The 25,591-nt window shown below is 61.0% G+C and overlaps 5 protein-coding genes across 9 annotated transcripts in view; 1 reads left to right on the top strand and 4 right to left on the bottom strand.

Annotated features, from left to right (window-relative positions):
• Nucleotides 1-1,409: 1,409 nt before the first annotated feature.
• On the bottom strand, nt 1,410-3,091 carry HYAL3 (hyaluronidase 3). 2 transcript variants are annotated; one of them, XM_014869612.2, is made up of 3 exons: nt 2,189-3,091; nt 1,988-2,077; nt 1,410-1,857 (listed from the first exon to the last, which is right to left on the bottom strand). In XM_014869612.2, exons 1-3 carry the CDS (start codon nt 3,089-3,091, stop codon nt 1,504-1,506), a joined length of 1,347 nt encoding a protein of 448 aa, XP_014725098.2. In that variant the 3' UTR covers nt 1,410-1,503. The 2 variants fall into 2 exon arrangements, with proteins under 2 accessions (XP_014725098.2, XP_088027305.1); XM_088171179.1 differs by having other exon boundaries at nt 1,988-3,091.
• Nucleotides 3,092-4,256: 1,165 nt separating this feature from the next.
• NAA80 (N-alpha-acetyltransferase 80, NatH catalytic subunit) lies at nt 4,257-7,996 on the bottom strand. 3 transcript variants are annotated; one of them, XM_088171183.1, is made up of 2 exons: nt 6,936-7,996; nt 4,257-5,009 (listed from the first exon to the last, which is right to left on the bottom strand). In XM_088171183.1, the coding sequence occupies exon 2, from the start codon at nt 4,999-5,001 to the stop codon at nt 4,258-4,260; it is 744 nt and encodes a 247-aa protein (XP_088027309.1). In that variant the 5' UTR covers nt 5,002-5,009; nt 6,936-7,996; the 3' UTR covers nt 4,257. The 3 variants fall into 3 exon arrangements, with proteins under 3 accessions (XP_088027309.1, XP_088027310.1, XP_014725044.2); XM_088171184.1 differs by lacking the exon at nt 6,936-7,996 and adding an exon at nt 6,683-6,881; XM_014869558.2 differs by lacking the exon at nt 6,936-7,996 and adding an exon at nt 5,891-6,661.
• Nucleotides 7,997-8,118: 122 nt separating this feature from the next.
• Nucleotides 8,119-11,835, top strand: RRP9 (ribosomal RNA processing 9, U3 small nucleolar RNA binding protein). Its single transcript, XM_088171180.1, has 15 exons — nt 8,119-8,304; nt 8,431-8,513; nt 8,708-8,820; nt 8,900-8,973; nt 9,089-9,130; nt 9,319-9,445; nt 9,639-9,763; nt 9,981-10,073; nt 10,173-10,273; nt 10,387-10,521; nt 10,702-10,764; nt 10,842-10,987; nt 11,083-11,162; nt 11,305-11,378; nt 11,474-11,835. The coding sequence occupies exons 1-15, from the start codon at nt 8,227-8,229 to the stop codon at nt 11,577-11,579; spliced, it is 1,440 nt and encodes a 479-aa protein (XP_088027306.1). The 5' UTR covers nt 8,119-8,226; the 3' UTR covers nt 11,580-11,835.
• Nucleotides 11,775-19,250, bottom strand: GRM2 (glutamate metabotropic receptor 2). The gene is made up of 5 exons (XM_014869555.2): nt 18,775-19,250; nt 16,221-17,058; nt 14,459-15,522; nt 13,387-13,561; nt 11,775-12,904 (listed from the first exon to the last, which is right to left on the bottom strand). The coding sequence occupies exons 1-5, from the start codon at nt 19,231-19,233 to the stop codon at nt 12,831-12,833; spliced, it is 2,610 nt and encodes an 869-aa protein (XP_014725041.2). The 5' UTR covers nt 19,234-19,250; the 3' UTR covers nt 11,775-12,830.
• A 5,268-nt stretch (nt 19,251-24,518) lies between these two features.
• The window catches only part of TEX264 (testis expressed 264, ER-phagy receptor), a 38,294-nt gene continuing 37,221 nt past the window's right edge, over nt 24,519-25,591 (bottom strand). For both annotated transcript variants that reach the window (XM_014869615.2, XM_088171182.1), the window contains exon 6: nt 24,519-25,365. In XM_014869615.2, coding sequence (XP_014725101.2) covers nt 25,052-25,365 — 314 coding nt within the window. In that variant the 3' untranslated portion in view covers nt 24,519-25,051. The remainder of the gene's footprint in view (nt 25,366-25,591) is intronic.

The raw sequence follows: 25,591 nt of genomic DNA, 5'->3' as shown, positions 1-25,591 counted from the left end.
CGCTGTCATCAGAGCAGTTAGCGGGTGCCTGGTGGCCAGGATCCCGGAGCCTTGTTAGTGGGGCTGGAATCTGACCCTGGCTTGGGGGCAGGAATGTGCCACCCCCCAGCCAGGATGGCCCAGGCACTGTGGGACTGGCTGGGGCTCCAAGGGCCAGCTGGAAGCCGGTGGGCAGCTGCAGGGCAGTGCCAGTCTGCGGCAGAGCCTGGCTCGCCTTGCAGGTAGTGTGCTGCTTTGGGGTGCAGAGAAGGAGATGTGGGGTGTATGCTGTGCCGGGGGCCCTGGTGCCCATTGCCCTAATGAACACATCACATGGGACTGAGGGGGCTTTTTGGAAGTAGGCATTGCTCCAGCACTGTTTTGGGAAGCAACCATGCTTGCATTGGGGTAGAGGGAAAAGATTATTTTCCTGGTGTTTGTGTGTTTTTGAGCAGTGGGCAGGGCCCACGCACTGTGCCCTGGCAGAGAAGGGCAGGCTGGCAGTGTGCCCACTCCCAATCCCTCCCGGGGTCAGTGGCGTGTCGCAGGGCAGCATGGCGCCGTGCTGCTGCTGTCCAGACTGTGTGTCACCCGCAGGGCTGGCAGGCGCCAGGGTTGGGGGAGCCTCGGCTGGTACCCAGGGTCCCCTCAGACCCTCCCCGTGGCCCTACCCTTGGTTAGGGACTGCTCCACAGGTACCCACATCACCCCTGCACCCACTTGCCACCGGTGGGGGGGGGCACAGTTGGTTGTGTAGGTTTGGTGCAGGGGGCTGTGCCCGCCAGCTGCCTGCACCCTCCCCAGACCCTGCTGCCCTACACCTGCAGCCCTCCAGGACCCCCTTTTCCCTGGGCAGGCATCTCTGCCCACAGCCCCCATGGCAGAGGGCATCATCTGTCCACTGCTTCCACCCCAGCCCCACAGCCTTGCATCACCCAGTGTCCCCTAGGGTGCTAGAGTCCCCGCTAGCCCCAAGCCCACTCCCCAGAGTACCTTCTGCAGCCTCCCTGGGCATGGCTCCCTGTGCCCGGGCAGCGTGAGCGGACAGTGAGGTGGTGCAGGGCCTCCAGGAGCTGGGCACTGGGTTCCCGGTGCGCCAACTGCACCGCTTAAAATAGGACAGTGAGAAACACGGTTGGGGGGCGATAAAAATAGCTATGGGGAGGGGGGCCCGGTGGCGTAGTCAGGGCTCTGGCAGCACAGTGCCAGTGGCAAAGGGACAGCAGGTTGTGGCAGTGCCCCATGCCCCCTTTCCCAGGGTAAAGGGGCTGCCAGCCCATGGGATCACGGCAGAGCCCATGCAGGAAAATTGAGGCACTGTTGGACCCATCCAGAGCCAAACTGTGCTGCCTCTCAGCAGCAATGGCAATTGTGCCCGGCCTGGGCACACCACAGAGTCCCTCAGTTTTGCCCACAAAGACCATGCCAGCTGTGCCAGGAGAATTTATTTAGGTTAATGAGATCATAGGAAGTGCCAGCAGCAGTACTGCTGGGGTAGGGGACCGTGGCGGCCCCCAGCCTTTGTCACCAGCCCCACGTGCCCTGTGGCAGGCAGGTGTCAGAGGATGTGAGATCCTTGTGCCCATAGAGGCTGTGAGTGTGGGCGGGCACCTGGCAGGAGGTGGCAGGGCTGAGCCGTACCCACTGGTCACAGCTTTCACCTGCCCAGCCACGGTAGCAGTGGCAGCGGAAAGCAGCCCACGGGCCAGCACTGGGGCCAAGGTGCAGGAGGCTGTCCAGGTTGTGGGGCTGCCGGCGCACACAGCGCCCGTGTCCGTGGCACTGCCCATAGCTGCATTCTCGGGCTGCTGCCGTGACATTGGCCACGTAGGGACCCAGGGTGGACACGAGGTAGTGGCGCAGGCTCGCACAGCTTTCCTGGGGAGGAAGCACCAGTGAGAACCCACTACAGCAACAGAGCCCTGGCCAGCCCTCCCTGTGGGTACAGGGGATGTGACCATCCCGTACATCCCATGCCATCTCCAGTGCTGCAGGGGACCATACTCACAGCCGAGCGAGAGTACAACATGTCACCCCAGAGCACGAGTCCAGCCGCTCCCAGAGCCGCACTCTCCCCGATGGTGTGCACCAGGTCAGCCTGCCAGGAACAGAGATGTGACCGGTCTGGGGGACACAACCTCTGTCCCTGTGCCAACCAGAACCCCGCAACGCACCCGCGGCCAGCACTCCGCGGCCCGACAGTGCTTACCAGCTGCAGAAACCGGGATGAGCGGCGGAAGGAGAGGCGGGAGTAGGCGATCACGGGCAGGAGGCCGTCGGTCCCGAAGGCGGCCACGCGCAGGGCCTCGCGCAGCCGGTGGTGCACGTAGCGCTGGCGCAGGGCGGGCGGCAGTGCCAGCGGCAGGTAGATGCTGGGATAGAGGGCAGAAGAGGCGGCCCAGAGCCAGCCCAGGTGGTTGTTACGCTGCACCTCTGCCGGCTGGCACTGCCCCGTGTAGTTTGCTTCCTTGGCCCAGTTGCTGTTGAGGCAGTCGGGAAAGCGGTAGAAACCCCAGAGCCCCCCAGGGCGCAGGGCCCGGCCCACCAGAAGTGTCTCCTCCATTAGAGCCCGTGCCGCCTGCTCGAACTCCAGCTGGGCCAGTCGGAGCTGCTGCCGTGCCGGCAGGATGCCATGCTGGTCCTGCACCCACTGCTCTGAGGCTGTCCGGTATATCTTTTTGACCCCCCAGTTTTGGGCCCACAGGGGCCTCCACTCCTCCCAGTCCACCACAGCCAAGCCATGGAAAGCAGGCTGCAGGAGGATGTGGATGTCCTCGGCCACCCTGTTAATGTGGGCTTCGAGGGAGACACGCTGGGGGATGCCCCCATTATGGGGGACACCCTGCTGTGACAGGTAGGGGTACAGCCCAAACTTGTTCTTGTAGAAGATGGTGATGTTCTGGCCGGCAAAGTGGCCGCCCTGGTTCTCCACGATGCCGTAGTCGCTGAGGGGCAGCCCCACACCAAAGCGGCGCTGGCAGCGGCCGGTGGGCACATTCCACACCACGGCAAAGGGCTGGCCACCTGCCAGGGGCTCGGGTGCCGGGCTCTCCTCACTGGCTGTGCCCAGTGCCAGGCAGGCCCACAGTGCCAGCATCAGCACCAGCACCATCCCGCCTCAGGAGCTGCTTGTGGGGCCGGCACCCTGTGAGGAAAGGAGAGCCATGGGGGTGAGGCTGTGGGATGCAGTGGGCATTCCAGCAATGCAGGTACTGCCACCCTGGCACATGGTAGACTAGGACTAGCCACAGGGGCTGTCCTGCAAACACATGCTGCCCACTCCAAAACCTGACACAACTGGGTACCCTTGGGGGTTTGACACCCCTCCTGCTTCAGCACTGCCAGTGTTACCTCTGCCTGCTGCTCTCTGGTGCTGAGATCCTGCTTGCACCACCACAGCCATGGCACAGCTCTGGAGTAGCACTGCAAGGCACTGACCCCAGTGCCTCAATTTCCCTGCAGCTCCCAGAGTGGAGGCACGGAGACGTCCTGGTACCTGTTTCAGCACAGCACTGAGCCGGGCTGGGTGATTTGCTGAAGGACTGAGTCCCCCCAAGAGGCATGGTGGGGCCAAAGGGGCAGCTCTCTCCCTCACAGCCCAAGCAGGGCCAGAGGGGTCTGATGCCCCTGCCCGGTGCTGGCCAACTGCCCAGAATGAGGGGATTAGGCGGGGAACGAGCTCAGGGCCGCGTGATACAGCAAGGGCAGTGCTAATCCCTCATTGCGAGGCCGGACACTCTCTCTGACCTTCCCGCTCCCATGCCTCTGGCTCTCACTGACGCTGGCTGCCTTAGGGGGCTTTGGCCACCTGCCCCCCTTGCCACACAATGCAGGAGACCCGATTCTGCAGTGCCACTGCCATGCCCTCCTCCCACAGTGCCCCCCCACCAGCCATCCTGTGCCTCAGTTTCCCTAGGCTGCTCAGTGAGGACAGCTGTGACCATGCTGGAAGCCACGACATGCCACCAGCCCCAGCTGTCCCACAGCAAATCCTGAGTGGAGGAGACACTGGTGGAACTGGGCAGTGCTCCTGGGGACTAGTGCCAACCCCACAGCCTGGGGTTGTGCTGGTCCCAGAGCCCCAGCCAGGTGAGCTAGGGGCCAGGCAGGAGCAGAGGCAGCATGCCCAGGTAGGGTAGGGCATGGGAACGACCTCCCTGCCCCCAGCAGTGGGGCCAGAGTGAACCATGGAGGCTGGGGGAGCTGGTGCCAGACCTGAAGAATGGCAGGCAGTCAGGCAGTGCTGCGTCGGGCAGCTCCCGCCCACACTGCTTTTAATCAGTGGCTCGGGGCCCCAGTCCCTCGGATATCCTTCTTCATCCAGAAGATGGGGAGCCCTTTGGCATCACGGTGTGGGGATTCCAGGAGGCTCTGCTCGCTGCTCTCAGCCAGGACACCCCTTGCCCAGATGACAGTCGGTGGGGGAGGCGGTGGGGGAACAGAGAGGGGCGGGAGGGGAGGCGGGGGGGCAGCGGGTACCCACGGCTTGGTAGTGGTGGCAGTGGCAGCCCCGGAGGGGGCAGAGAAAAGCCGCAGCACCTCAGAGGATATAGCCGGGCTGAGAAAGGCCATGTTCTGCACCGGCTCACCCAGGACAAAGCCCAGGTGGGCATAGAAATGCTGCTTGTCGTGGGTGGTGAGGTGCAGGCAGCGAAAGCCCCGGGCCCGGGCCCACCGCTCAGTGGCCTCCATCAGCCGCCGCCCATAGCCCCGGCCCCGCAGCGCCCGGGCCACCACCACGCTCTCCACAAAGAGGTCATGGGGACGGCCAACCACACGGGACAGTCGGACATGGCCCACGAGCTCGCAGGGCCCCTCGCGGGCGGCAGGGGTCTCGCTTGGGCCCTGGCTCCGGATCAGCAGCAGACAGGTGGGAAAGGCGTCCGAGGAGCGCTGCAGTGAGTGGAGCCGCGATGCCCGGCTCTTCCCCCACTCCTCGCCCAGCAGCTCGGCACAGGCTTCCAGCAGCTCCGGCCTCTGGTGCAAGGGGACCAAGCTGAGCTCCTCTGACACGGAACCCATTCTTCTCACTGACAGGAAACCAAGCAGGTCACAGCTTAGAGGCAGTGAGCCACAGACCAGGCGTGTGTTCCCCCCAGCCCACCACTGGCCCCAGTACAGGCGCGGTTCCCCAGCAGCATAGCCAGATGAGTTCATGGAGTTTTGGCGGGTCCAAGGTCAAACAACAGATTCATGGCAGGGAAGTGGCACATGGTGCCAGCTCCAGGAAATCATGCCATGAGACCTGAAGAAAGGTTTAGCACTGCCAAGCCACCTAAGGGGCAGGAGGCAGAGTGCTGGCGTTGCCTCCTCCCCAGCCCCTGCCACTAGCTCCTGCCACCTTGGCACCAGCTAGCTCATCACACATGTTCTCAGAGCTGGGGTTCTAAGGAGTCCAAAGAGCCTCTGAGAAAACCCTATCCTACAGCGTGCCAACTGCTCTCTCAGCCTGGCAGTTCCCCTTACAAAGGAGAAGCTGCAGGCAGAAGGCAGGAAGAACCACCACACCAGTTGATTAACTACGATTGAGCAAACTGCCCCATTTCCCCTCTGGGGGTTGGGGAGGGCCTGAGCCTGTGCTCCCACACCCTAGGTGCCCCCAAGAGCGATGGTGGAGTCATCCCCCTAACTCCAAGACTCCTGACTCACAGCCCAGCCTGCACTCTCCCCTTCAGATGCCAAACCCCACCAGGACTCCTGAGTGGGTGATGGTTTCCTTCTATCTGCCCAGCAAAGCCACACCAGGACTCCAACAGCATCTGTCTGCCGCCCACCCTGCCTGCACTTACCCTGCCTTCATCCACCCTCTCTGTGCTCATTCTGCTGCTACCCACCCTGTCTGCACTCACCCTGCTCACACCTGTACCCTGCTTACACCCACGCTGCTCACGCTCACCCTTCTCACACTCACCCTGCCGGCTGCTGCTGGCTCCTTTGCCCTGGGTGCCAGCGCAGCAGGAAGCAGCCCCGGCTCGTGACCAATCACAGCGCCTGGTTCTGCTTCCCCAGTGTGAATGACACGTCTATCCAGGGCCCCACACAGCACCCCCTGCTTCCCACACAGCACCCCACATAGGGCACTCACCCTGCCTGCACCCTAATTGCTCCAAACCACACAGCACTCACAGATACTGAAACAGATACTGGGCATCACCCAGCTGATTGTTGCTCCCATCTCATGGCTGCACCATGAACACAGGTCCCCACCACTGACCCTCACTGACCCAACACTCAGCTCATTACTGATCTGTCGTTTGACCTGCCATTGACCCCATCACAGACCCCACCACTGACCCATCACGGACCCCATCGCTGACCCTCTCACTGGCTCATCACTGACTCCTCTACCAACCCATCATTGAGCCTATCACTGACCCCAGCACTGACCCATCATTGACCCCATCATTTATCCCCTCACTGACTCTGTCATTGAACCTGTCATTGAACCCATCATTGGCCCTCTCACTGGCCCATCACTGACCCCTCCACCAACCCATCATTGATCCTATCACTGACCCCAGCACTGACCCATCATTGACCCACCATGACCCACCATAAATGACCCCATCATTTATCCCCTCATTGATCCTGTCATTGAACCCGTCATTGAACCCATCACCGGCCCATCACTGGGCCACCACTGAGCCCCTCTCCCGCCCTTCTCCCCTCGGCGCTCCCCAGCCCAGCCCGGTCCCGCCCGTACCGTTCTCCGGCCCCGCCGCCGCCGTCACTTCCTCCGCCCGCCCCGCCCCGCCCAGCCCCGCTCGCGCCCTCTGCCGGCCGGAGGATGCACTGCCCGCGTCCCCGGAGCCCCGCGCTGCTCCCACAGCTCCAGGCTGCTCCCGAATTCCCGCCCGTACCCATCCACCCTTGGCCGTGGCAGGACGACGGCACACCCTGCCCTGACCTGCCCAGCCCTCCGCAGGACCTCCAGTCCCGGGGGCACCAAGCCTCACCGGGCAGACCTGCAGTGCTGCAGCTCTACTTCCTTCTGGAGCAGGGCTGCCCAAGGCTGTTTTGGAGATGTCCATCTTCACACACTCCTCTCCACCCCAAGGAGTGAGACACTGTGCGGGAGCTCTCCATCCGTGTCTTTCAAGTCCTGATGGGGCTTACAGGAGGCACCACAAAGAAGATAATGAAGCAGGAGGTGCAGGACATGGATGAGGCCAAGGTGGGATACCCAACCTGGCCAGCCTTTTGGACACTGCAGTTTGGACCCTTCTGATATATCCCCATGAGTTCGAGCTAGCTCAGTTCCTAGGTAGAGCTCCCCTCCCTGACCACAGCTGCCTTTCTGCTCCTGCTGCCTGGATAGATGGGGAAGTGAGTTCCTTGTCCACCCAGCTCCTTCTGCACCGCCCCTGGCATGGGTTTCTGCGGCCCCAGAGACTGAGCAGCAGCTCCACAGCAGCCTGGGGCCACCAAGACCAAAACAAAACTCGACAGGCTTCCAGCCAGAGATGGTGGCACATCCACTTGTACAGGCTGGGATAGTCTCTCCCGAAGCCCGTTGCATTGCAGAGACCAGTGCAGGGCATTCCCACTGTCCTTCCCTGACTCCCCCTATGCCAAAGAGAAAAGAAATTGTTTTCACATAATAAAATTTCAGCACAAAAGCAGTTCTTAGCTCTTTAGAGCATCAACTGTCCCAGACACAAACACTACCCCAGCATGGCCAAGGATGGGTCCCTGAAACTCCACAAAGAACATGGGAAGGGACCAGAGGCCATGCTCCACAGGCCATACAGTGGAGCCTGGTTAAGGGTCCCTGAGGGGCAGAACGAGTTGTTCATGCTATAGAAAGTAGCAACACACTGTCACTGTCACCACGAGGGGCTTCCAGCTGCAGGACGGCCCAAAGGGCCACGGAGGGCAGAGGAGGCAGCGCTGGGGGCCCTAGGGCTCTGACGACCGGTCCCGGGCTGCGAGTCCCCGGCAAGAATGGCCGGTCCCTGCGGCAAGAACCCCCCCAGCACCGGGACTGGGACCGGAGGCATCAGCAGGGGGCGTGGCCAAAACATGGGGGCGGAGCTCCAGGTCGGGGGCGGGTCTGCGATGTGACATCACACACGAGTGACAGCGCGGCCGCCGGACGGGAGCTGGGCAGGGCGCGCTTCCGCGACCGGGAGGCGGTGCCGCAGGGCCAATATGAGGAGGGATCCTCCCGCTCACAGCCAATAGGCGCTGCTGGGGGCGTGGCCGAAACCTTGGCGGCGGCCGGGGGGGCCCACGTGCGGTGGCAGCATGGCGGCGGCGGCGGCGGGCGGCAGAAGGGCCAAGGCCCCGCGCGGAGTGGCGGCACGGCGGCGGCCGCGGCCGGCGGTAAGGGCCGGACCAGAGGGAGAGGGAGGCGGGCGAGGAAGGGCTATCTCGCCGGAGTCGCCGCCGTGGCGCTTCCGCTGCGCCCGTCCCGTCTCGTCCTGTCGATCGCCCCATTTTGTTCCGCAGGCACCGGGCGCCGATGGGCGACCGCGGGCGACGGCCGGTCGGCCTGCCGACGAGGAAGTGTCTAGCGACTCCGAGACAGAGAGGTAAGGGCTGCTCCTGCGGAGTGCCGGTACCGTAGCGGGGCGCCGATACCGGGGGATGCCTGTACCGGAGAGGTGCCGGACCAGGGGATGCCTGTACCAGAGGGGGTGCCGGACCGGGGAATGCCTGTACCAGAGGGGTGCGGGTACCTGTGGGGGGTGCCGGTACCGATGCTCACGCACGCGTGTCCCTGCAGCCCGTTTTTGGGGAGGCGGCGGCGAGAGGCGGCGGAGGAGGAGGTGGAGGAAACGCCGCAGGAGAAGAAGCTGCGCTTGGCCAAGCAGTACCTGGAGGAGCTCCGACAGCTCGGTGAGTCCCGGCCGGCGCCAGTGCCCCGCGGGGAGGGCCCGGGCGCTGAGCCTGACCCTCATGCATTGTCCCGCCGCAGAGGAGGAGCGGGCGGAGGAGGAGGAGGAACTCGAGCCGGCGGATCTCATCGGCGACCGGCTGAAGGAGGACGTGGTGAGCGAGGGGACCCGCCCAGCCTCTCGGTCCCGTTGACAGCAGCGGGTTCTGTCCCCTTCCCGCTGGACCGGGACTGAGGCCACCTCTGCTGAACCTCTCCCTTTTTCCGCAGTTGGAGCAGAAAGGCCGGCTACAGCGCCTGGTTGCCAAAGATGTAAGTGCCCAGTGCTGGGGGGTGCCAGACTGCATGTGCCACCCTGGGGGACACTAAGGCATGGCCAGCCCGCTACAGCCTTTCTCCCTGCTGCTGGCACTCTGGAGAAGTCAGGGTGCTGTGCTGGGGTACTCCTGTCCTGGGGAAGGGTCCTGGGCAGCCCAGCTCACATCCTGCTCTTCCTGCAGGTACAGCCTCCAGATCCAGCCAGAATCCGTGTGCTGCGGGGACACCAGCTGCCTGTTACCTGCCTCGTCATCTCTCCTGATGACAGATTCATTTTTTCTTCTTCCAAGGACGGCTCCCTCATTAAATGCAAGTGTTCATTTGGGGCTATGACCGGCTGTTCCCAAGCCTAAACCCTCCAGGGACACGAGTGCCCACTGAGGTGGCTTGGCCCTTGGCAGTTCTTGGATTGTGCATAATTCCAGGTTCTGTGGAAGGCTCATTGACACTTTTGAGTGTGGTGGGAGGCTCCCAGAGGATGATTGTGATTACTTTCTTGCAGGGGAGGTAGACAGTGGAAAGAGGCTGTGCGTGGTGCCTGGGGGGAAGAAGGGCACGGAGGAGCGGCACATGGGGCACGCATCCCATGTCCTTTGCATGGCTATTTCATCGGATGGCAAGTACCTGGTATGCGGACAGGGGGTGGAGAGATGGCCATGGGGGGTGTTCTTCCAGGGTCCTGGGAGTAGAGTCTTGTGCCTTGCTGGGTTAAAGCAGCCCCTACCCTCTGCTGGGTCAAGAATGGGTCCCTGGGACACCCAAAGCCTATAGAGTGGGAGTGGAGGCAGGGGTGGGATGTGGGTCTCCAAGGTGAAAGTCTCAGGCGTCCCCTGCTATCTGCCAGGCTACGGGAGACAGGAACAAGCTGATCATGATCTGGGATGCAGCCACCTGCAAGCGCCTGCACATCTTCACAGGGCACCGTGACGCTGTTTCAGTGAGTTGGGGACGCTGGGCATGGTGCCTGTGGGGCCAGGCAGCTGTGTCCTCCTTGATATCCATCACAGCTGTGCTATGTCTATCCATCTGTCCCTAGGGCCTGTCCTTCCGAAAGGGCACACACCAGCTGTACAGTGCTTCCCACGACCGCTGCGTCAAGGTCTGGGATGTGGCAGAGAATGCATACGTGGAGACCCTGTAAGAGCTGGGGAAATCCCACTGACCCTTCCAAGGGGTGCACCAGCAGCCCTGAGGAGGTGAGGAAGCAGAGGGCCATGTTTACCATAGCTCTTTGTCATCTCCTTCTCCAGGTTCGGACACCAGGACATCATCACAGGGCTGGACAGCCTGAGCCGGGAGTGCTGTGTGACATCGGGGGGACGGGATGGCACCGTGCGGCTCTGGAAGATCCCTGAGGAATCACAGCTCGTGTTTTCTGGGCACCAGTAGGTCTAGGGTGGAAGAGGGGGCTGTGGGCAGGTGTTTCCAGCTGGGGCAGTGGTGTGTGGGTGCCAGGCAATACCAGGAGCACCCTGGGGATGCTGATGCGCTGGTGAGCCCTTGTCCCCTAAACAGCATCCCAAAGCACGCTGGTAACTGCTGGCCGTTGCCTCTTCTCTTCACAGGGGCTCCATCGACTGTATCCAACTCATCAACGAGGAGCACATGGTATCTGGTGCTGATGATGGGTGAGCAGGGGGCCAGGATGATGCTTGGGGTGGGCAGGGTGCCCCCTCAGCCCCCTCATCCCTCACATCCCCCGCAGGTCTTTAGCCCTGTGGGGGCTGACAAAGAGGAAGCCGCTGGCGCTGGCTCGGCAGGCACACGGTGAGCAGGACAGCCAGGGCCTGCAGCAGCCATACTGGATCTCAGCAGTGGCTGCCCTGCGCAACAGTGACCTCCTGGCCACAGGTGTGTGGCAGCTGCTTCTGGCAGCCTGTGGGGGAAGTGTGTCCTGCTCCCATCCCTGGGCTGGGGTATGTGACAATCTCCTCTCTGTGTCTCAGGGTCCCACAGTGGCAGTGTGAAGCTCTGGAAGTGTGGTGAAGGATTTCGAAATCTGGAGCATCTCTTGGACATCCCCTTGGTATGGATGGATGGGCAGGTCGGGAATTCTGGAGCTGGGCTGGAGGGTGTCTCAGCAGGGGCTCCCCTTTTTGGGCAGCAGGAGAAACCTGTGGGACCCCCTAATCCTGCCCTTTCCATTTACCCTGCCCTGTCCCCTCCAGGTGGGTTTTGTCAACAGCCTCAAGTTCTCAGCAGCTGGTGACTTTCTGGTGGCTGGCGTTGGGCAGGAGCACCGGTACTGTCCCCCCTCCCTGGTGCTGCCTGGGATTGCAGCTTCCTCCTCCTCTGACTCTTGTTGGAGGGTGATCCTCCCATCTCTCTCATCCACAGGCTCGGACGGTGGTGGAGAATCAAAGAAGCCAAAAATAGTATCTGCATCATCCCCCTGAAGCGGAAGACCACAGCCCCTAGCCCTGAATCCCCTGGCAGCTCCTAGCCCCCTGTCCCTGGAGCCACTGGAGCAGGTCATTCTGTCGCTGTAGCTGCGCCCCCCATCCTTGGGGCAGCCACCACCCTGAGGTCGGCAAGATTGTTCCTGATTCTGCTGGCCCCCATGTCGATGTGGCTATGCCCTCTGCGAGGGTCTGTCTCCTTCTCAGATTTGGCTGTACCTGAGCTCTGGAACAATCCATTTTGTAAAAAAAACAACACCAAAACCACTTTATTTACATAAATTACAAAAAAAAAAATCACACTTTTGTTCACAGAAAAAAATCTACTCTTAAAAACTTGGTTGGGCTCAAATACCTGGGTCCTGTTGCTTGCCCTGAGCCTCCAACGCCGCCCCTGGGCTCTGCAGGGACTGGGGTCAGCGGGCATTTGTCTGCCCCCACTCCTGCCCTGTCTCCCACAAAGGGATGAGAAGCGCCACACAGTGAGGGAAGCGATGGAGAGGGCTTGGGCCCAGCCCAGCCACGCTCAGTGGCTCTCCTGAGGCCAAAACCAGGAGGAAAACATGAAAATTCAAAGCACTAGGGAAAGGGTGATGTGGTCCAAGGCTTGGAACAGCAGATGATGGGAAAGGCGTGGCACTGGGAAGGTGGGGTGGGCGATGGGACGAGGGCAGTGTGTGCTAGAGTGGGAGGTGTAGCGTGGATTGGCGCAAGCAAAAAGCAGGAGGTGGAACGGGGCTTGGCGAGAGGGAGTCGAGTTGTGCCTCAGCTGGGGCTGGGGGCAAGGGGCAGGGGTCGTGCCCCGGGGCTCAGTGCGGGCAGGTCTGCACCAGGGCTCAGTGCAAGGGACAAGGAGAGGGTATTTGTGCCACAGCTCAGTGCAAGGTCCGTGCGATGTGCACTACGGCTCAGTGCAAGGGATGGGGGAACATTCACCATGGCTCGGTGCAGGGGGCTGTGGGTGCACAATGGCTCAGTGCAGGTGACACAGAGGGATATGTGCCATGGCTCAGTGTGAGGGCCAGGGACGTGTGCCATGGCTCGGCTCAGGAGTGGGGATGTTCACCATGGCTCAGTGCAGGGTGTGGAGCACAGGGTACATGTAACGTGGCTCAGTGCAAGGGAAGGGTGACACGTATCATGACCCGACACGTGGGATGTGTAGCTCGTGCTGGGGCAGGGGCTGAGCCTCCTGGTTGCACCTGGCACCTCCTTGGGCCATGCTGTGGGCACTGCTCTCCCTGGGGGAGTAGTCGGGGTGCTATGTGGCAGCACCACAGCCTGGCCCCCGTCCTTCACAAGGATGATGTCGTGGAATCCACCACCTCACGGCCATTGCACACCGTGGGCACGTATGGCGAGGCTGAGCCTGGACAGGAAGGCAGCAGTCAGGGCTGGGTTGGGGTCTGGCAGCAGCATCCCCTAGCATCCCATGGCAGTGGTGCCCAGGGAGCTGGGGTGGAGGGTGCCCAGGATGGCTGTATTCCCCCGGGTGCCCAGGGGTGTCATATTCCCTGGAGCTAAAGCGGAGAGTTCCTCAGGCAGTGACAGGAACGTGGGGGCAGCTGAATCCCCTGTGTTGGGGTGGAGCGTGGCCCTGTCTCCTCAGCAATGATGGCCCCCCTGGAGCACTACCTCTCTGGCAGCTGTGCTGTCCTGGGAGATGAGGCATTGGGACAGAGGACAGGGAAGAGCCACTGGGGACACATCCTCCATTCACCCCCCATTTCCTGCTTTGCCCTACCCCACACCCCACTTTTCTTCAGGAACCCATGTTGGGGTGCCCACACACACTCCCCACCAGGAAAGGGGTGCTGTCCCCCAGCCCTTCCCCAGCCCCAGCATGCTCACCGTGGGACTGGCTGGAGCTGGCTGCTGCCACGCTGAACCGAGCGGTGCCCACGCGATGACTGGCCACATTCTTCTGCGGCTGGAAGAGGATGATGTGCAGCTTGGGGGTGAAGAGGCAGCCGAGGACCACGGTGCCGCTGAGGCTCACCGAGATGCACATGGTGGTGGTCTGGACCTGGAGACAGGGGTGGGCATCAGGTGCTCCACCCATCAGCCCTCTGCCCCAAACAGGGCAGGATGAAGCCCATGCTGTGGCACTGGCCAGACCCTCTGGGCACAGGCTGCACCCTGCAGGGACATCCCACCCCACACCACATCCCTCTGTCAGGATGGTCCTGCAGGAGACCCATGGGTAGAGTATGGACACTTCCCAGATGGGGACAAATTGCTCCTGCAAAGCAGGTACACCCTGAGCAGCAACCCCAGCCCTGCCAACATGCTGCTTTGTGGCACTGCCTGGAGCCAGAGCTTGCACTCCCCCATCCCAGTGTCCACTCTCTCTGGGGGTGCAGGTCCTCTCTGGAAGCCCCTGACTGCAGCTGACCCCATCAATTCCTCAAGACCCATCAAGAATGGGTTTGCTTGTCTGTGCCAGGAGTCTTGAGGTGCTGCAGGATGCACCCCATGCTACCCAATTCCTGGCACTACTGGGCAGCCCAAGGACCAGGCTGGCCCTGAGGCTGGCATTCATGCCCTGGGGTGTGGTGTCTGGATGAGCCAGTGGCTGTGTCATGCTTTTGTGTCACCAGGCTGAAGGATGACTATCATTCCTCCGTGGTCTGGCTATGGGGGATTTCTCGAGATCTCAGGGCCATTTCCCATCCTCAGCCTAGCAAAGGAAGGAGGGGGGCAGGTCCTCTCTCCAGAGCTCATTGCCCTGTCAGCCACAGCCCTTCAGGACCCTTCACCTGGTCCTGAATTACCCAGTGCAGAGGTGACCATCACCAGGTGTGTGGATGAAGACCCTTCCCCAGGCCCATGTACCTCCTAATCATGAACCCTGCATGACCCAAATCTCCAGGACCACTTAGATCAAGCCCTGTCAGAGCCCCCTCAGAGCTCCAGCTCTTACACGGTAGTCGCTGGAAGTCACGTAGAAGATGGGCAGGAAGGCCAGCCAGATGATGCACGTCGTGTACATGGTGAACCCAATGAACTTGGCCTCGTTGAAGTTTTCGGGACATTTCCGTGTCTTGAAGGCATAGACCGTGCAGAGGACAATCAAGAGGACATTATAGGTGAGCGAAATGAGCATGTTGGAGTCACGGTTGTTGCACTTGAGGGTGACAATGTACCTCTTGTCAGGCTCAGTCTCCTTGCCTGTGCCAGGGGTCTCCACCAGCAGCCAGATGATGACAATGATCAGCTGGCAAGAGATGAGGGCCATGCAGATGACCACCTGTGATGTTGGGCTGATGAAGCGGGGGCGCTGGACCCCCTCCTTCACCCCACTGAAGATCCTGGCGATGCGATTCGTCTTGGTCAAGAGGGCCGAGTAGCAGACGGCGAAGGACGTGCCCAGCCCCAAGCGCCGGAGCGTGCACACCCCAGTGGAGGGCTTTGCAATGAAGATGAAGGTCATACTGTAACACATGAGGACCCCAGTCAGCAGAATGTAGCACAGCTCTCGTCCAGAGGCCTTCACGATGGGAGTGTCATTGTTCTTCACGAAGACTCCAATAACGAAGAGGGTGGAGATAAAACCCAGGCAAGAGATAGTGACAGGACCAATGGCCCAGACATCTTTCCAGCGGATGTACTCTTGGGGCAGCTCATAGCAGCCATTCAGGGTCTCGTTGGGCCAGTAACCAAGACCACAGTCCATGCAGGTGAACTCATCCAGCAGGTACTCATAGGGCTGGCAGGGGATGCAGATCCAGCAGCAAATGTCTCCGGGCTGCATGCTCTTGATCTCGTTCTTCTTGCAGGGGTCACTGCACTGGGACACGGGGATGGAGGTCTCAGCCCAGGGGATGAGGCTGGTGTCGAGGATGAGCCCCTCTGCCCAGTAGCCCACTTTCTGGTACCGATACCGCCCGTCCACATAGTGGTAGTTGAAGATGTTGTAGCGCCCGATCCCGTCACCGTAGCGGTCAAATCGAACGACGCTCTCGGTGTCTGCTGGCCTGAATGGAGCTGCAGGGAGGAGAAGGGGAGACAGTCACTGCCTCAGGGCAGAACACTCACTCCAGGCCTCGAGGCAGGGCTCATCCAAAGGGTCACATCCCACCATGGCCACGGGTAAATGTCCAAACTCTTTCCTGCCTTCACTCCCATCCTTGCTGCCTACGCACATGTTAGGAGCTGGAAAGCAAAGGTGGAGAACTAACTTCCCACCTGTCTGAGAGCCCATCAACCCCAGCCAGCTCTGCAGGGGCAGAGGGGAGGCGTGCAGTCTCCATGGCTCTCAGTGACTCCTGTTAGCTGAGGCACCCTCAGCACAAGTCACAGAGAACATGCTTCTAATTCACCCCAAAATACATGGGTTCCTGATCAAGGATATCCCTCCAGTTTAATCCCTGAAATGTGAATAAATCATGATGCTTGCAAGGACCCATATTCTCAAGGGTCTCTTATGGGGCTGGTCCCACCCAACTGTAGCAGGATGGAGTTGGTGGCCAGCTTCTCCACACATTTCCACTGGGGACAGAGGCCTGTATTGCCTCCCAAGGAGGATGGCTAGCTGTTGGCACCTCAGGACAACCACAGCCCTGGGCATAGGCAGGCTGGAGAAATTGGAAGGTCTTGGGTCAAATTTGGGCCTCTTTCCTTCCTATCCTCCACCTGTCCCTTTCCAGTTTGGCAGCCAAACCCTATCTCCATTTTGAACTCACCATCAAAATTAACATTGAGTATAAAGTCCTTGTAAAACCTCTTGCCGTTGACAGGCTTCATGGCCTCACAGAGCTTGGTGGAGTTGGGGCACAATGTCCGGTGCATGTTGTGAAGAGAGTGAGCCATGGCATAGACTGCATTGACCACGAATGTGATCTTGGACTCAGGCTCAAACTTGCCTGTCTTGAGGGAGTACCGGCTACAGTCCTGCGTGTGGAAGCTGCACCTAAACTTCTGCTCCCAAAACTCCCGAAACCAGGGATTTCGGCTGTTATTGTAGGGGTGCAGGTTACGGAAGTAGGAAATAAACTCCTTAATGGGGTAGGCTGCCAGTTCGATGGTGATGGCTCCCTCTGCCACTGCTTCGCTCCCGGCCACCACGCTCTCCAGGGCTCCCCACCCATCACTGGCCACCCACATGAAGGACACATTGGCTCTCTGGGCAGCTGCCAGCAGCTCCCGGGCATCTTCACTTCGGGTGAACAGCACGACCACTCTGGCGTTGGGCTTCTGCAGCAAAGCCCGCACCACTCCATCGTAGGTCTTCTTGTTCATGGAGCGCCCCACCTTCTCTGAGGTGGCGATGCAGATGTTGCGCATGCGGGCTTCTTGCTCGAAGGCCTCGATCCCCGTCTCCCCATAGTCACCCTCCGAAGCCACAGTGGACACGTAGGTCCAGTTGAAGAAGCGGAGGATCTCTGCCATGGCTTTGGCTTGGTAGAAGTCTGGTGGGACGGTGCGGGCGAAGTAGTCATAGCGGGACTTGTCACTGAGCTTGGCACTGGTGGAGGCGTAGCTGATCTGTGGGATCTGGAAGAGCCGCAGCAGGTTGGCCACCTGCATGGAGAAGGACAAGTGAATGCCTGAAGGTGGCCAGCAAGGACATTTATATGGGGGGACCCCTGCCCAACACCCAGCGTTGCACAATGCTCCCAAGCACAACCATTGGGCTGATGAGCAACCCATCCCAACCCAGAGCATCCTGATCTGTGGAGGGACTGGAGAAGAATGGCACATTTACAGAGTGCCTGAGCCCTCAGACATGCTCATTTATCTTTATTATTTGTATTTTTTTTAGTGTTTCAAGCACTCCACTCTGAAATTTAGGGCTGGGGAGGGGACAAAAGCAGCAAGTCTGCCATAGGTGACCAACAGCAAGGAGAAAGGATGCCTGGCAGCCCTACAGCACAGGAGAAAAGGATTCTAGGGGCTGGGAGCCAGGGCAGAGTCCCCCCATCAGGCTGGGGGATGCTGCAGACCTGGGTCAGGGGACCAGCGCCTGCGCATCCTGCATCAGGAGCTCAGCAGGACTGGCACCTTCCAGCCACTCAGCAGAATCCCTCGTTAACTTCAAAGGGAAAAAAAAGCCCCACTAATGAGCCTGTTAAAACCCAGGCTCTGGGGGCAGCAAGGGCGCCTCGGGTGTGCCGGCGGGGCTGCCAAGCTTGCCCATATCTCACTGCTCCCCAGGCAGGAGACATGGCTTAATTAACGTGGACAAACGATCTTGACGACAAAGTCCCCTAATGGCAAGAATGTCCCCGAGTGCAGTGATGCTGCTGCCTGTCTTCACCATGCATGGGAGCTGCCAGCCTGCCATGCCCCTCCAGTGCCCCTTGAGCTCTCCAGCCAGCTTACATTCTGCCCCTGTTGACACCTGCCTGCCCAGGGTTGGGACGTGGGGACATGCTGGTTTCCCCGCAAGGGAAGAGACAAGTGCCCAAGTGGGCTGGGATGCTGCCTCCATCACGCAGTCCCAGCTTCTTCTAACCCAGAGTTGGGACAGGGATCCCGGGGCCCAGGACACACAGCCAGACACATGCTGGGGACTCATTAAATCTCAGCAAGCATGTGGCCCACGGGCCACCCCTGTGACTCAGCTGGTCCTGCTGGCTGCCTGCATCCTCAGGGGATGCTCTTCTCCCTGCTGAAACCAGCCTCCGGGGATTGAGATGCATCCCACCCAGGGTCACAGCCAGGACTGAAGTTTGAGGTGCCTGCCTGTTCCTGTAGGATCACTGGGGACACAGGGGCACTTGTCCTCTGAGCCTACCCTGCCCCAGACAGGCAGCCCTATAGCTGAGCCCCTCAGAGGTGCATGTCCCTTACAGCACCCCACAGGCTGCTGTTTGGGGGGGCAAGTCACCTCATGTCCCCTCACTGGTCTGCTCTGCCTGGCACAGTCCAGACATGAGCTGGGCTGAGGAGCTGCAGTTGCCACTTGGAACCCAGGAGAGGAATAAACCTGTCCCCATGTGAGGCTTTGCTCCTACAGCTAATGGAATGTTGGGGGACTCATGCAGCCTCGAAGGGGAGGGATCCTGGGCAATTCTGGGCATACCCCCCACAATCACAGAGAGATGGCTCCTTCAGGTGCCTGCCCAGCACTCCCTCCCCACTGGAGAAAGGGGCAGAGCATCACCATGAGGGATGAATGAGCTTCCCTGTGCCACACTGGCAGTGGCATCACTGCGCTGCTGCCAAAGTTTTATCCCCCTCCCCCAGTTCAGCCAAACCCCTGTCCCCGTCTGACCCCTCTTGCCTGGGTGGTACCTGGATGGAAACATCACTGTAGGAGCCCCCAATGACACCAGTGATGGCAGTGGGAACATCATCGTGGACAGCGTAGGAGCCATCAGGGCAGATGTGCTCAGAACCGTCCACCCTGGTAAGGGAGGCACGGACGAAGTCAAGGGACTGCTCGAGGGCATAGGTGTCCTTGGAGCAGGTGTCGAGGATGTGAGCACCCAGCTTGACCCCTGGCAGGATGCTCCCGTCCTTGTTGATCTCATCCAGGGCAAAGAGCATGGCCTCCAGGCGCTGGATGCCCCGGTGTTCGTTGATCTTGCCGCAGTCTTCACTCCCCACTCCTTTCTCATGGACGGGGAAGAGGCCCCCAATCACCAGGTCCCCATCCATGCTGATCTCCTTCTTGCCAGCCATGCCGTGCCCAGCAGCCAGACAGGTTGCCAGGTGCATCAGCCCCAGCCAGGCGGCCAAGGGGACCGCCATGGGGTGTGCTGGTGCTGGCTGGGGGATCCACAGCACCACGTGTCACCCGCTGCCACCTGTCAAGGTGAGGGCAGGCAGTGGCCAGGCATTGGGTGGTGGGGCGTGGCACAGCGTGGTGTCGGTGGGAGACAGGTCGTGCCACCCCGGCAGAGCCCTTGGCACCTGGAAAAGCAAAGGGAAAAGCTGCTGGGTCTGTGGGATGCAAGGCATGACAGGGACAGAGACAGGGGCAGGTAGTGCTGCACAGGAGAGGCAGGCCATGAGCCTGCCTGTGCCCCTCACCTGGGATGCCCTTAGGAAGAAGTCTCCTGCAGAAAAAGGCAAGATGGACAGATGCAATAGCTCCCACAGTGACCCAGAACCCCCAGGACACACACAAGTGACACGGATGCCAGGGTACAAGGAGGGACACAGAGATCAGTCTCCCCACAGCTCTCCCTAGAGGAGTGCATAGCGGTGGGCAGAGAGTTGGCTCCTCTGGAAGCATTGGGTAGAACAGCCTGCTTGACAGCCCTAAAATATCAGGGGGAAAGAGCCAGGGATGTCACCTGGCATAGGGATGCTGGGCTGGGCAGATACAGCCAAGGCCGGCTCCAAGCCGAGCCCTCGACCCACGCAGCAGCATCAGGGGTGCTGACAGATCCCAACCTCCAGCCAAGAGCACTGCCAAAAGCAGCCAGTCACGAGCCCACCGTGCCCACAGCACCCAGTGCCCACAGTATTTTAATCTCCATCCCATAGCCATGGAGCCCACCCCCCCTGCTGCTGCCCCCAGGGCTGTCCATGTCCCCGAGCAGGGACTCGCCACTGGCTTCACCCTCATGCAGTAACACACAGAGTTCTGGCAGTCACGGTGCTTCAGAGTCTGTTCTCTCACCACCGCCCCTTCCTTCCCTGTATACTAAATTCAGAGATTTCAGTAAAAGTAAGAGCCAGGTTTGCTGACTCCCTCTGCAGAAAGCACGGAGGCGCAGGGGAATCAAAGGCTTTTGCAGCAGGCAGGCCTTGTTTTGGCAGAAGATGCAGTCCCCTCCAAGATTGGTTGTCTTTTCCCAAATCACGGGAGAGATTTGTTTCCCATTTGAAGCTGACTGCTGGAATCCCACGGGCTGGCATTTCAGGGGCCATGGGAGAAGGAGACCCCCTGGCAGTCCAGAAGCCTCAGGCTGCTCTGGAACAGGAAGCTGCTGATGCTGTGACAGGACCACAGCCTCTTCCACAGCTCAGCAGTGCTTGTGGGGGCACAGAAGGTGGGAGGGGGATGCCAGAGTGCTGGTCCCCCTGCAGTACCCTGCAGCCTGTACTGAGGCTACTGTCCCTGAGCAGGAGGAAGATGCCCCCATGCTGCTCCCAGAGAGGTGATGACGGTGCTGGAGAAGCCCTCCAGCAAGCAGCCAGAGCTGGCAACGATGCCCAGGGGGATGTGGGCAGCAGTGTGGCACAGAGCGTAATGGGGTGAGGTGGGGTAACACATGCAGACCTCCTCCTCTTCCTCCATGCCCCTAAGTGCCTGTTTTCAGGTGCTGCCTGATGCTGCTGAGTTCCCATCTGTCTCAGGGTATCTCCTACTTGACCCCACAGTGTGAAGGACTTTGGAGATGAGAGAAGGAAGGGGTCCTGCCTTATTTCAGGAATAAAAGCTTCTAAGAGACCCAGGGTTTACTCAAGCAGGAAAGAGGCCACAGGCACATAGATTATTGATGGAGCCCATCAGCTGAGCCTGGCACAGGGGTCCGGTGGCGCTGGGAACCCAGGTCCCTGCGGTCCAAGTCTTTTGGGGCAGCTGACAGGACCCACCAGATGAAAGGCACCTTCAGGCCAAGCTCTTCTGAAGGGCAAACCATCATTCACCCGGCAGCGTGCCACGATGGACAGTAAGAAGGGCTGCCGCCATTCCTGCAGCTGCTCAGCTCGACTGGTTTGGTGCTGGGGGGATGACAGCCCGCGGGAATCTCTGGAGAACATCTGGAGAAGTGAAGCACCGCGTAGGGCAAAGCCCAGCCCGACGGCCACGGAACGACGGGAAGCTCCTGCCAGCTGCGGGCAGCCTCTCCTCGCGGATGCATCGCGAGTGGGGTGGGTGAGAAGGGGCCGTGACTCCTCCGTGCCCGGAGCGCTTCCCATCTCCTGCCAGGAGCCCTGACCCCTCCGACACCAGCACCCCTGGGGGTGTGTGACACTTGGGGCGTGTGCGAGAGCGGCAGTGCTGCGGGGGCGCAGGGACAGCGTCACCTCCCGCGGAGGTCCCAGAGGTCCCACCGACCTCTGCCAGGAGCCCCCCAGCTCTCCCCTCACAAGGGCTGCCAGCCCCGATGCCCCGCGGGGCCGAGGCGCCTCCCCGGGGCGCTCCCCCGGCGCCCCCGCCCCCGCGGCCATCCCATATCCCGTCCCGAAGGCGTCCCGAGACCCAGCTGCCCCAGCACGCTCACTGCCCCCTCACAGTCCCGGCTCTTCCCGGCCCGGACAGCCGGACAGGAGACCCGGGGAACAGCAGGGGCGGGGGTCTGTCCCGACCGGGTCGGGCGATGACTCCGCTTCCCTGCCCGGTGCCGGCGGACAGCCCCGGCCGGGGTTGCGGCGGCGATCCCGCTGAGTGCCACTGCAGGACTCGGGGCTGCCGGATCACCGGGGGCCGAGAACCCCCCGAGCCCTTCTCCCGGAGCCTCGCGTCTTGCGCCGGGCAAGGAGCGGCGGGAGCAGCCCCTGTGCCACCCTGACCGCCCGCATCCCCGACCCCTCCTGTGCCGGTGCTCTGCTCTCGTCCCGCAGCTCCGGGAGCTCCGGCACCGGGCATCGGTGTCCGAGCCCCGCCGTGACGCTGCTCCGACGGCTGCGGGGGATCGCCGGTGTCCGTGCCGCTCCACCGCCGGCACCGGGGCTCTGGAGACGGCGCCGCGCCGCCGGGGCACGGCGCGAACCTAGGTCACGGAGATGGGAGCGCCAGAGTGGGACCGCAGCCCTTACCTGGGCCCGGCGTACTGTGCCGGGAGCCGGTGCCGGTGCCGCGGCTGTCTCGGAGCTGCGGCTGCCACCGCCTCTCGCCGCCGCCTCTGACACTCCGCCAGTCCCAGCAGAGCGGAGCCGCTCCGCCCCCCGCCCGGCCCGGCCCCGGCCCCCGCCCCGGTCCGGCCCGGCCCGGTGGGCAGCAGCAGCCCCGGGGCCGCCCCGACTGCCCCCCGCTCTCTCTGGCACCGGCTGAGCCGGGCAAGGCACTGCCGGGGCTGGGGCAAAACGGGGGCAGATGGCCAGGTCCAGGCAGGGCACGGGCAGGACATGGACAGAAAAGGTAGAACACAGGCAGGACACAGAAAGATTCAGGCAAGGGATGACCAGACTGAGCCAGAGCACCGGCAGGATGCAAGCAGGACATGGACAGAGAAGTCAGGATACAGGGAAGGCATGGCTAGATGCAAGCAAGAAATGGTCAGATGCAGGCTGGGCAGAGGCAGGACACAGCCAGAGCAGGCAGGACTGCTCTGCACCCTGGCAGTCCTGGCATGGAACAGCACAGCACCTGGTCCCAAAGCCCCCTGCTCATTCCCGGCCCAGTGAGAGGGTCCCAGCCCCGGATCAAGCTCCACAGCCACAAACTGGTGCCCCAGGGTTTGTTTCCCCCTTGCCTGGCCTGGCCCTGCTCCCCAAGTCCTTGGGATGAGTTCAGGTACCCAGCATTACCCCACTGCCCACCAGCATTCCACACAGCCCCAGCACTCACCGGAAGCCCAGGCACCAATCTGGGGAAGGCTTTGGACCAGAGGAAAACGGAGGTACCAGCAGGGCTGTGTTCCAGATCCCCAGTTGCCCAAACTCTTCCTAGAGCCGTTCGACTGCCCAGGATCCTGCGGTGTTGCATCCCCAGAGCTCCATCATTCAGAGACAAGAAGGGGACAGGGTATGACACAGGGGACAAGGGTGCTTCTGGGGCACTTCCCCGAGTAACCTCACCACCGTGTGCCTCAGTGTCCCCTCTGCCAGCTGCTGCACTTGCAGGCTGCGGGTTAAGGGCACTGCAGTGAGTCAGACACACGCTGCTGGACTCCCCCCCGGCAATCCTGGTTTGGGGAGGGATAACTCGGAATGTCCCTCCTGGGACGGTGGCAAGGGCCCTCCTGGAGTTCCACAGCAGCAGGACTCCAGACCCCACCAGCCCCTCTCCTTTCAAGACTGTTAGCACAGACAGAGTGGGACACCGGGGAGAGGAGGGTGCCTGGCTGAGGGACCTCGCCACTGCGGGCCAGGGTGGGCAGAGCTGAGGAGGACTGGAGGTGTGCTGTGCCCAGGGATACTGGCACTGCCGCGGTCCCGCTTTCCCCTTTAGAGGGGTCCTGGCTCCAGCCCCGCACACACCTCGGCACTGGCTGCATCATCCTGGATGCAGGAGAATGATGGCAAAGCCCCCCTGGTGTCCAACTTCCGTGGGGTTAGGGGACAAGCACTATTAGTACCCACTGCCTGGCTCCAACCCTCCGGGAGCCTCAGCCAAGCATAAATATTTCAGGGGGCTCGGCAGTTTTGTAATAACCAGCAACAAAGATAAACACCAGGAAGAGCAATATTTTTCCATGTGGGCTGGAGGAGTTTAATATTTTATCACTCAGAGCACAAAATATTTATGAATGATCTCATGTCAATCACTGGCTGAGGACTAATCATGACCTTTCCACACCAGGGAGGACACATTCCCACCATGGAGAGAAGTCAGACATCCCCTGTCCCTGGCACCCCCACCCCAAGTCCCAGTTTTGGGCTGCAACGTTTGACCACCAGGAAACAATCCCTGGGCTGCTGGAGGCACCAAGGGCACTCAGCAGGTGCTCTGGCACCTGGCATTGCCCCGTGGAACCATGGCCATGATGTCCAAGCTGCTCCCTTATCTCGAGCTGAGAGACGGGGAACTGGGAGCAGCATAGGCAGCCCTCACTGCATTCCACAGCAGCAGGAGACAGATGGGATGTCAGGAAGGCATGGTACAGTCAGTCTGGTGTCCCCTGCCACACGAGGAGGCCCAGCAGCAGCTTTATACCAGTTTTACTGTCCACAGGTTCCCAGGAAGTGTAGGGATGCCACCTCCCTCCAGCTCAGCACGGCAGCTGGGACCCTTCCTTCCCCACTTCCCCTGCAGCTTGCACAAGCTGGGGGCACACCACATGCCCTGCAGCAGGGATGCATAGCCCCTGGGCAGCTCTTTGGCTCAGTGAGGGCTGTGGAGGCAGCTTCCATCCACATCCCCACCATAGGGCAGGATGGCACAATCAGCCAAAGGACAAGTCAGCACCAGCCACCAGTGAGGAAAAGCATCCACTTTATTACAGACCCCAAAGCGCCCGTGTCAGTGCCAGGAGGACCACATTTACACAGGATGTTTCCATTGTTCAGCAGGGGGAAGAGGAGAGGGGAACAAACCCAACTGACCCAACTCATGGCTCTTTGGTGCTAGAAAACGTGGTGGTGCAGCAGAGAGAAGCTGTGGGTGAGAGGGGCACCAGCAGAGATGAGGGGGGGACATCTCTGACATCCACCACCATCCCCCAGAGACCTGCAGGGAATCTGTGGCGTGCCTGGACACACACAAACAGCAAATGCATTTCACTGTGCCCCCAGCCTGAACCTAACCCTGCGCCACCAAGCACCACAGAAATCCCCCCCATCTCCCAGCACCCCCAAAAACCATCAAAACATCCTTTCTGCAAAGAGGGAGAGCAGGTCCTGGGGGGAATCAGCAACCAAAATCTCTTGGCTGGAGAGGAAGGAGGTGGGAAAGGCAACTGGTTCCCAGTAACTCAGACCCTAGTGGGAGGTGAGGCAGCCAGGTCTCTCTTCACTCCTCTCCTCTCTCAGCAGCAATGGGCTCCTTGGTCCACTTGTCTGTGACCTCCTGGCTGCCTGCATAGCCTGCATCAGGCAGCAGGCCCGGGGCTCCCTCCCCATCCCCTGCAACCTCCAGGTCCAGCTCCTCGAAGGAGGAGCCGCTGGCTCCTGACTCGCTGTAGCTGTGCTCGCTGCGGTTGTCTGCCTCCTCCCGGCCACGGCTGGCTGGGAAGGGCAGCAGGATGGAGGTGGCCACCGAGGTGTCTCTGCTGTCAGTTGTGGCCTCCATGCTGATAGAACTCGTCTCACTCATGGTGTCGACTCCTGGGATGGAGAGAGAATGGGAAAGAGTGAATGCTGTGGGAAGGAGGCAATGGGGATGGGATGCCACAGTCTTCAAAGCCACCAGAAGTCTCTGAGATATCAGGCCACAGTGGAGACCAGCTTCTACCTCTTGTCACCTCCTATGCCTTTGAGACATGACCAGGTCAAGAATGGGCTGAGCTCAAATTGCTCCCTGAAATTGGGAATCCCCAAGTCACTCAACCAA

This window comes from Sturnus vulgaris, chromosome 11 (genome assembly GCF_052056855.1).
Source record: "Sturnus vulgaris isolate bStuVul1 chromosome 11, bStuVul1.hap1, whole genome shotgun sequence".
NCBI lineage: Eukaryota > Metazoa > Chordata > Aves > Passeriformes > Sturnidae > Sturnus > Sturnus vulgaris.
Note: the sequence above shows the minus strand (reverse complement) of the source record. Positions and strands in the feature narration are given on the sequence as shown.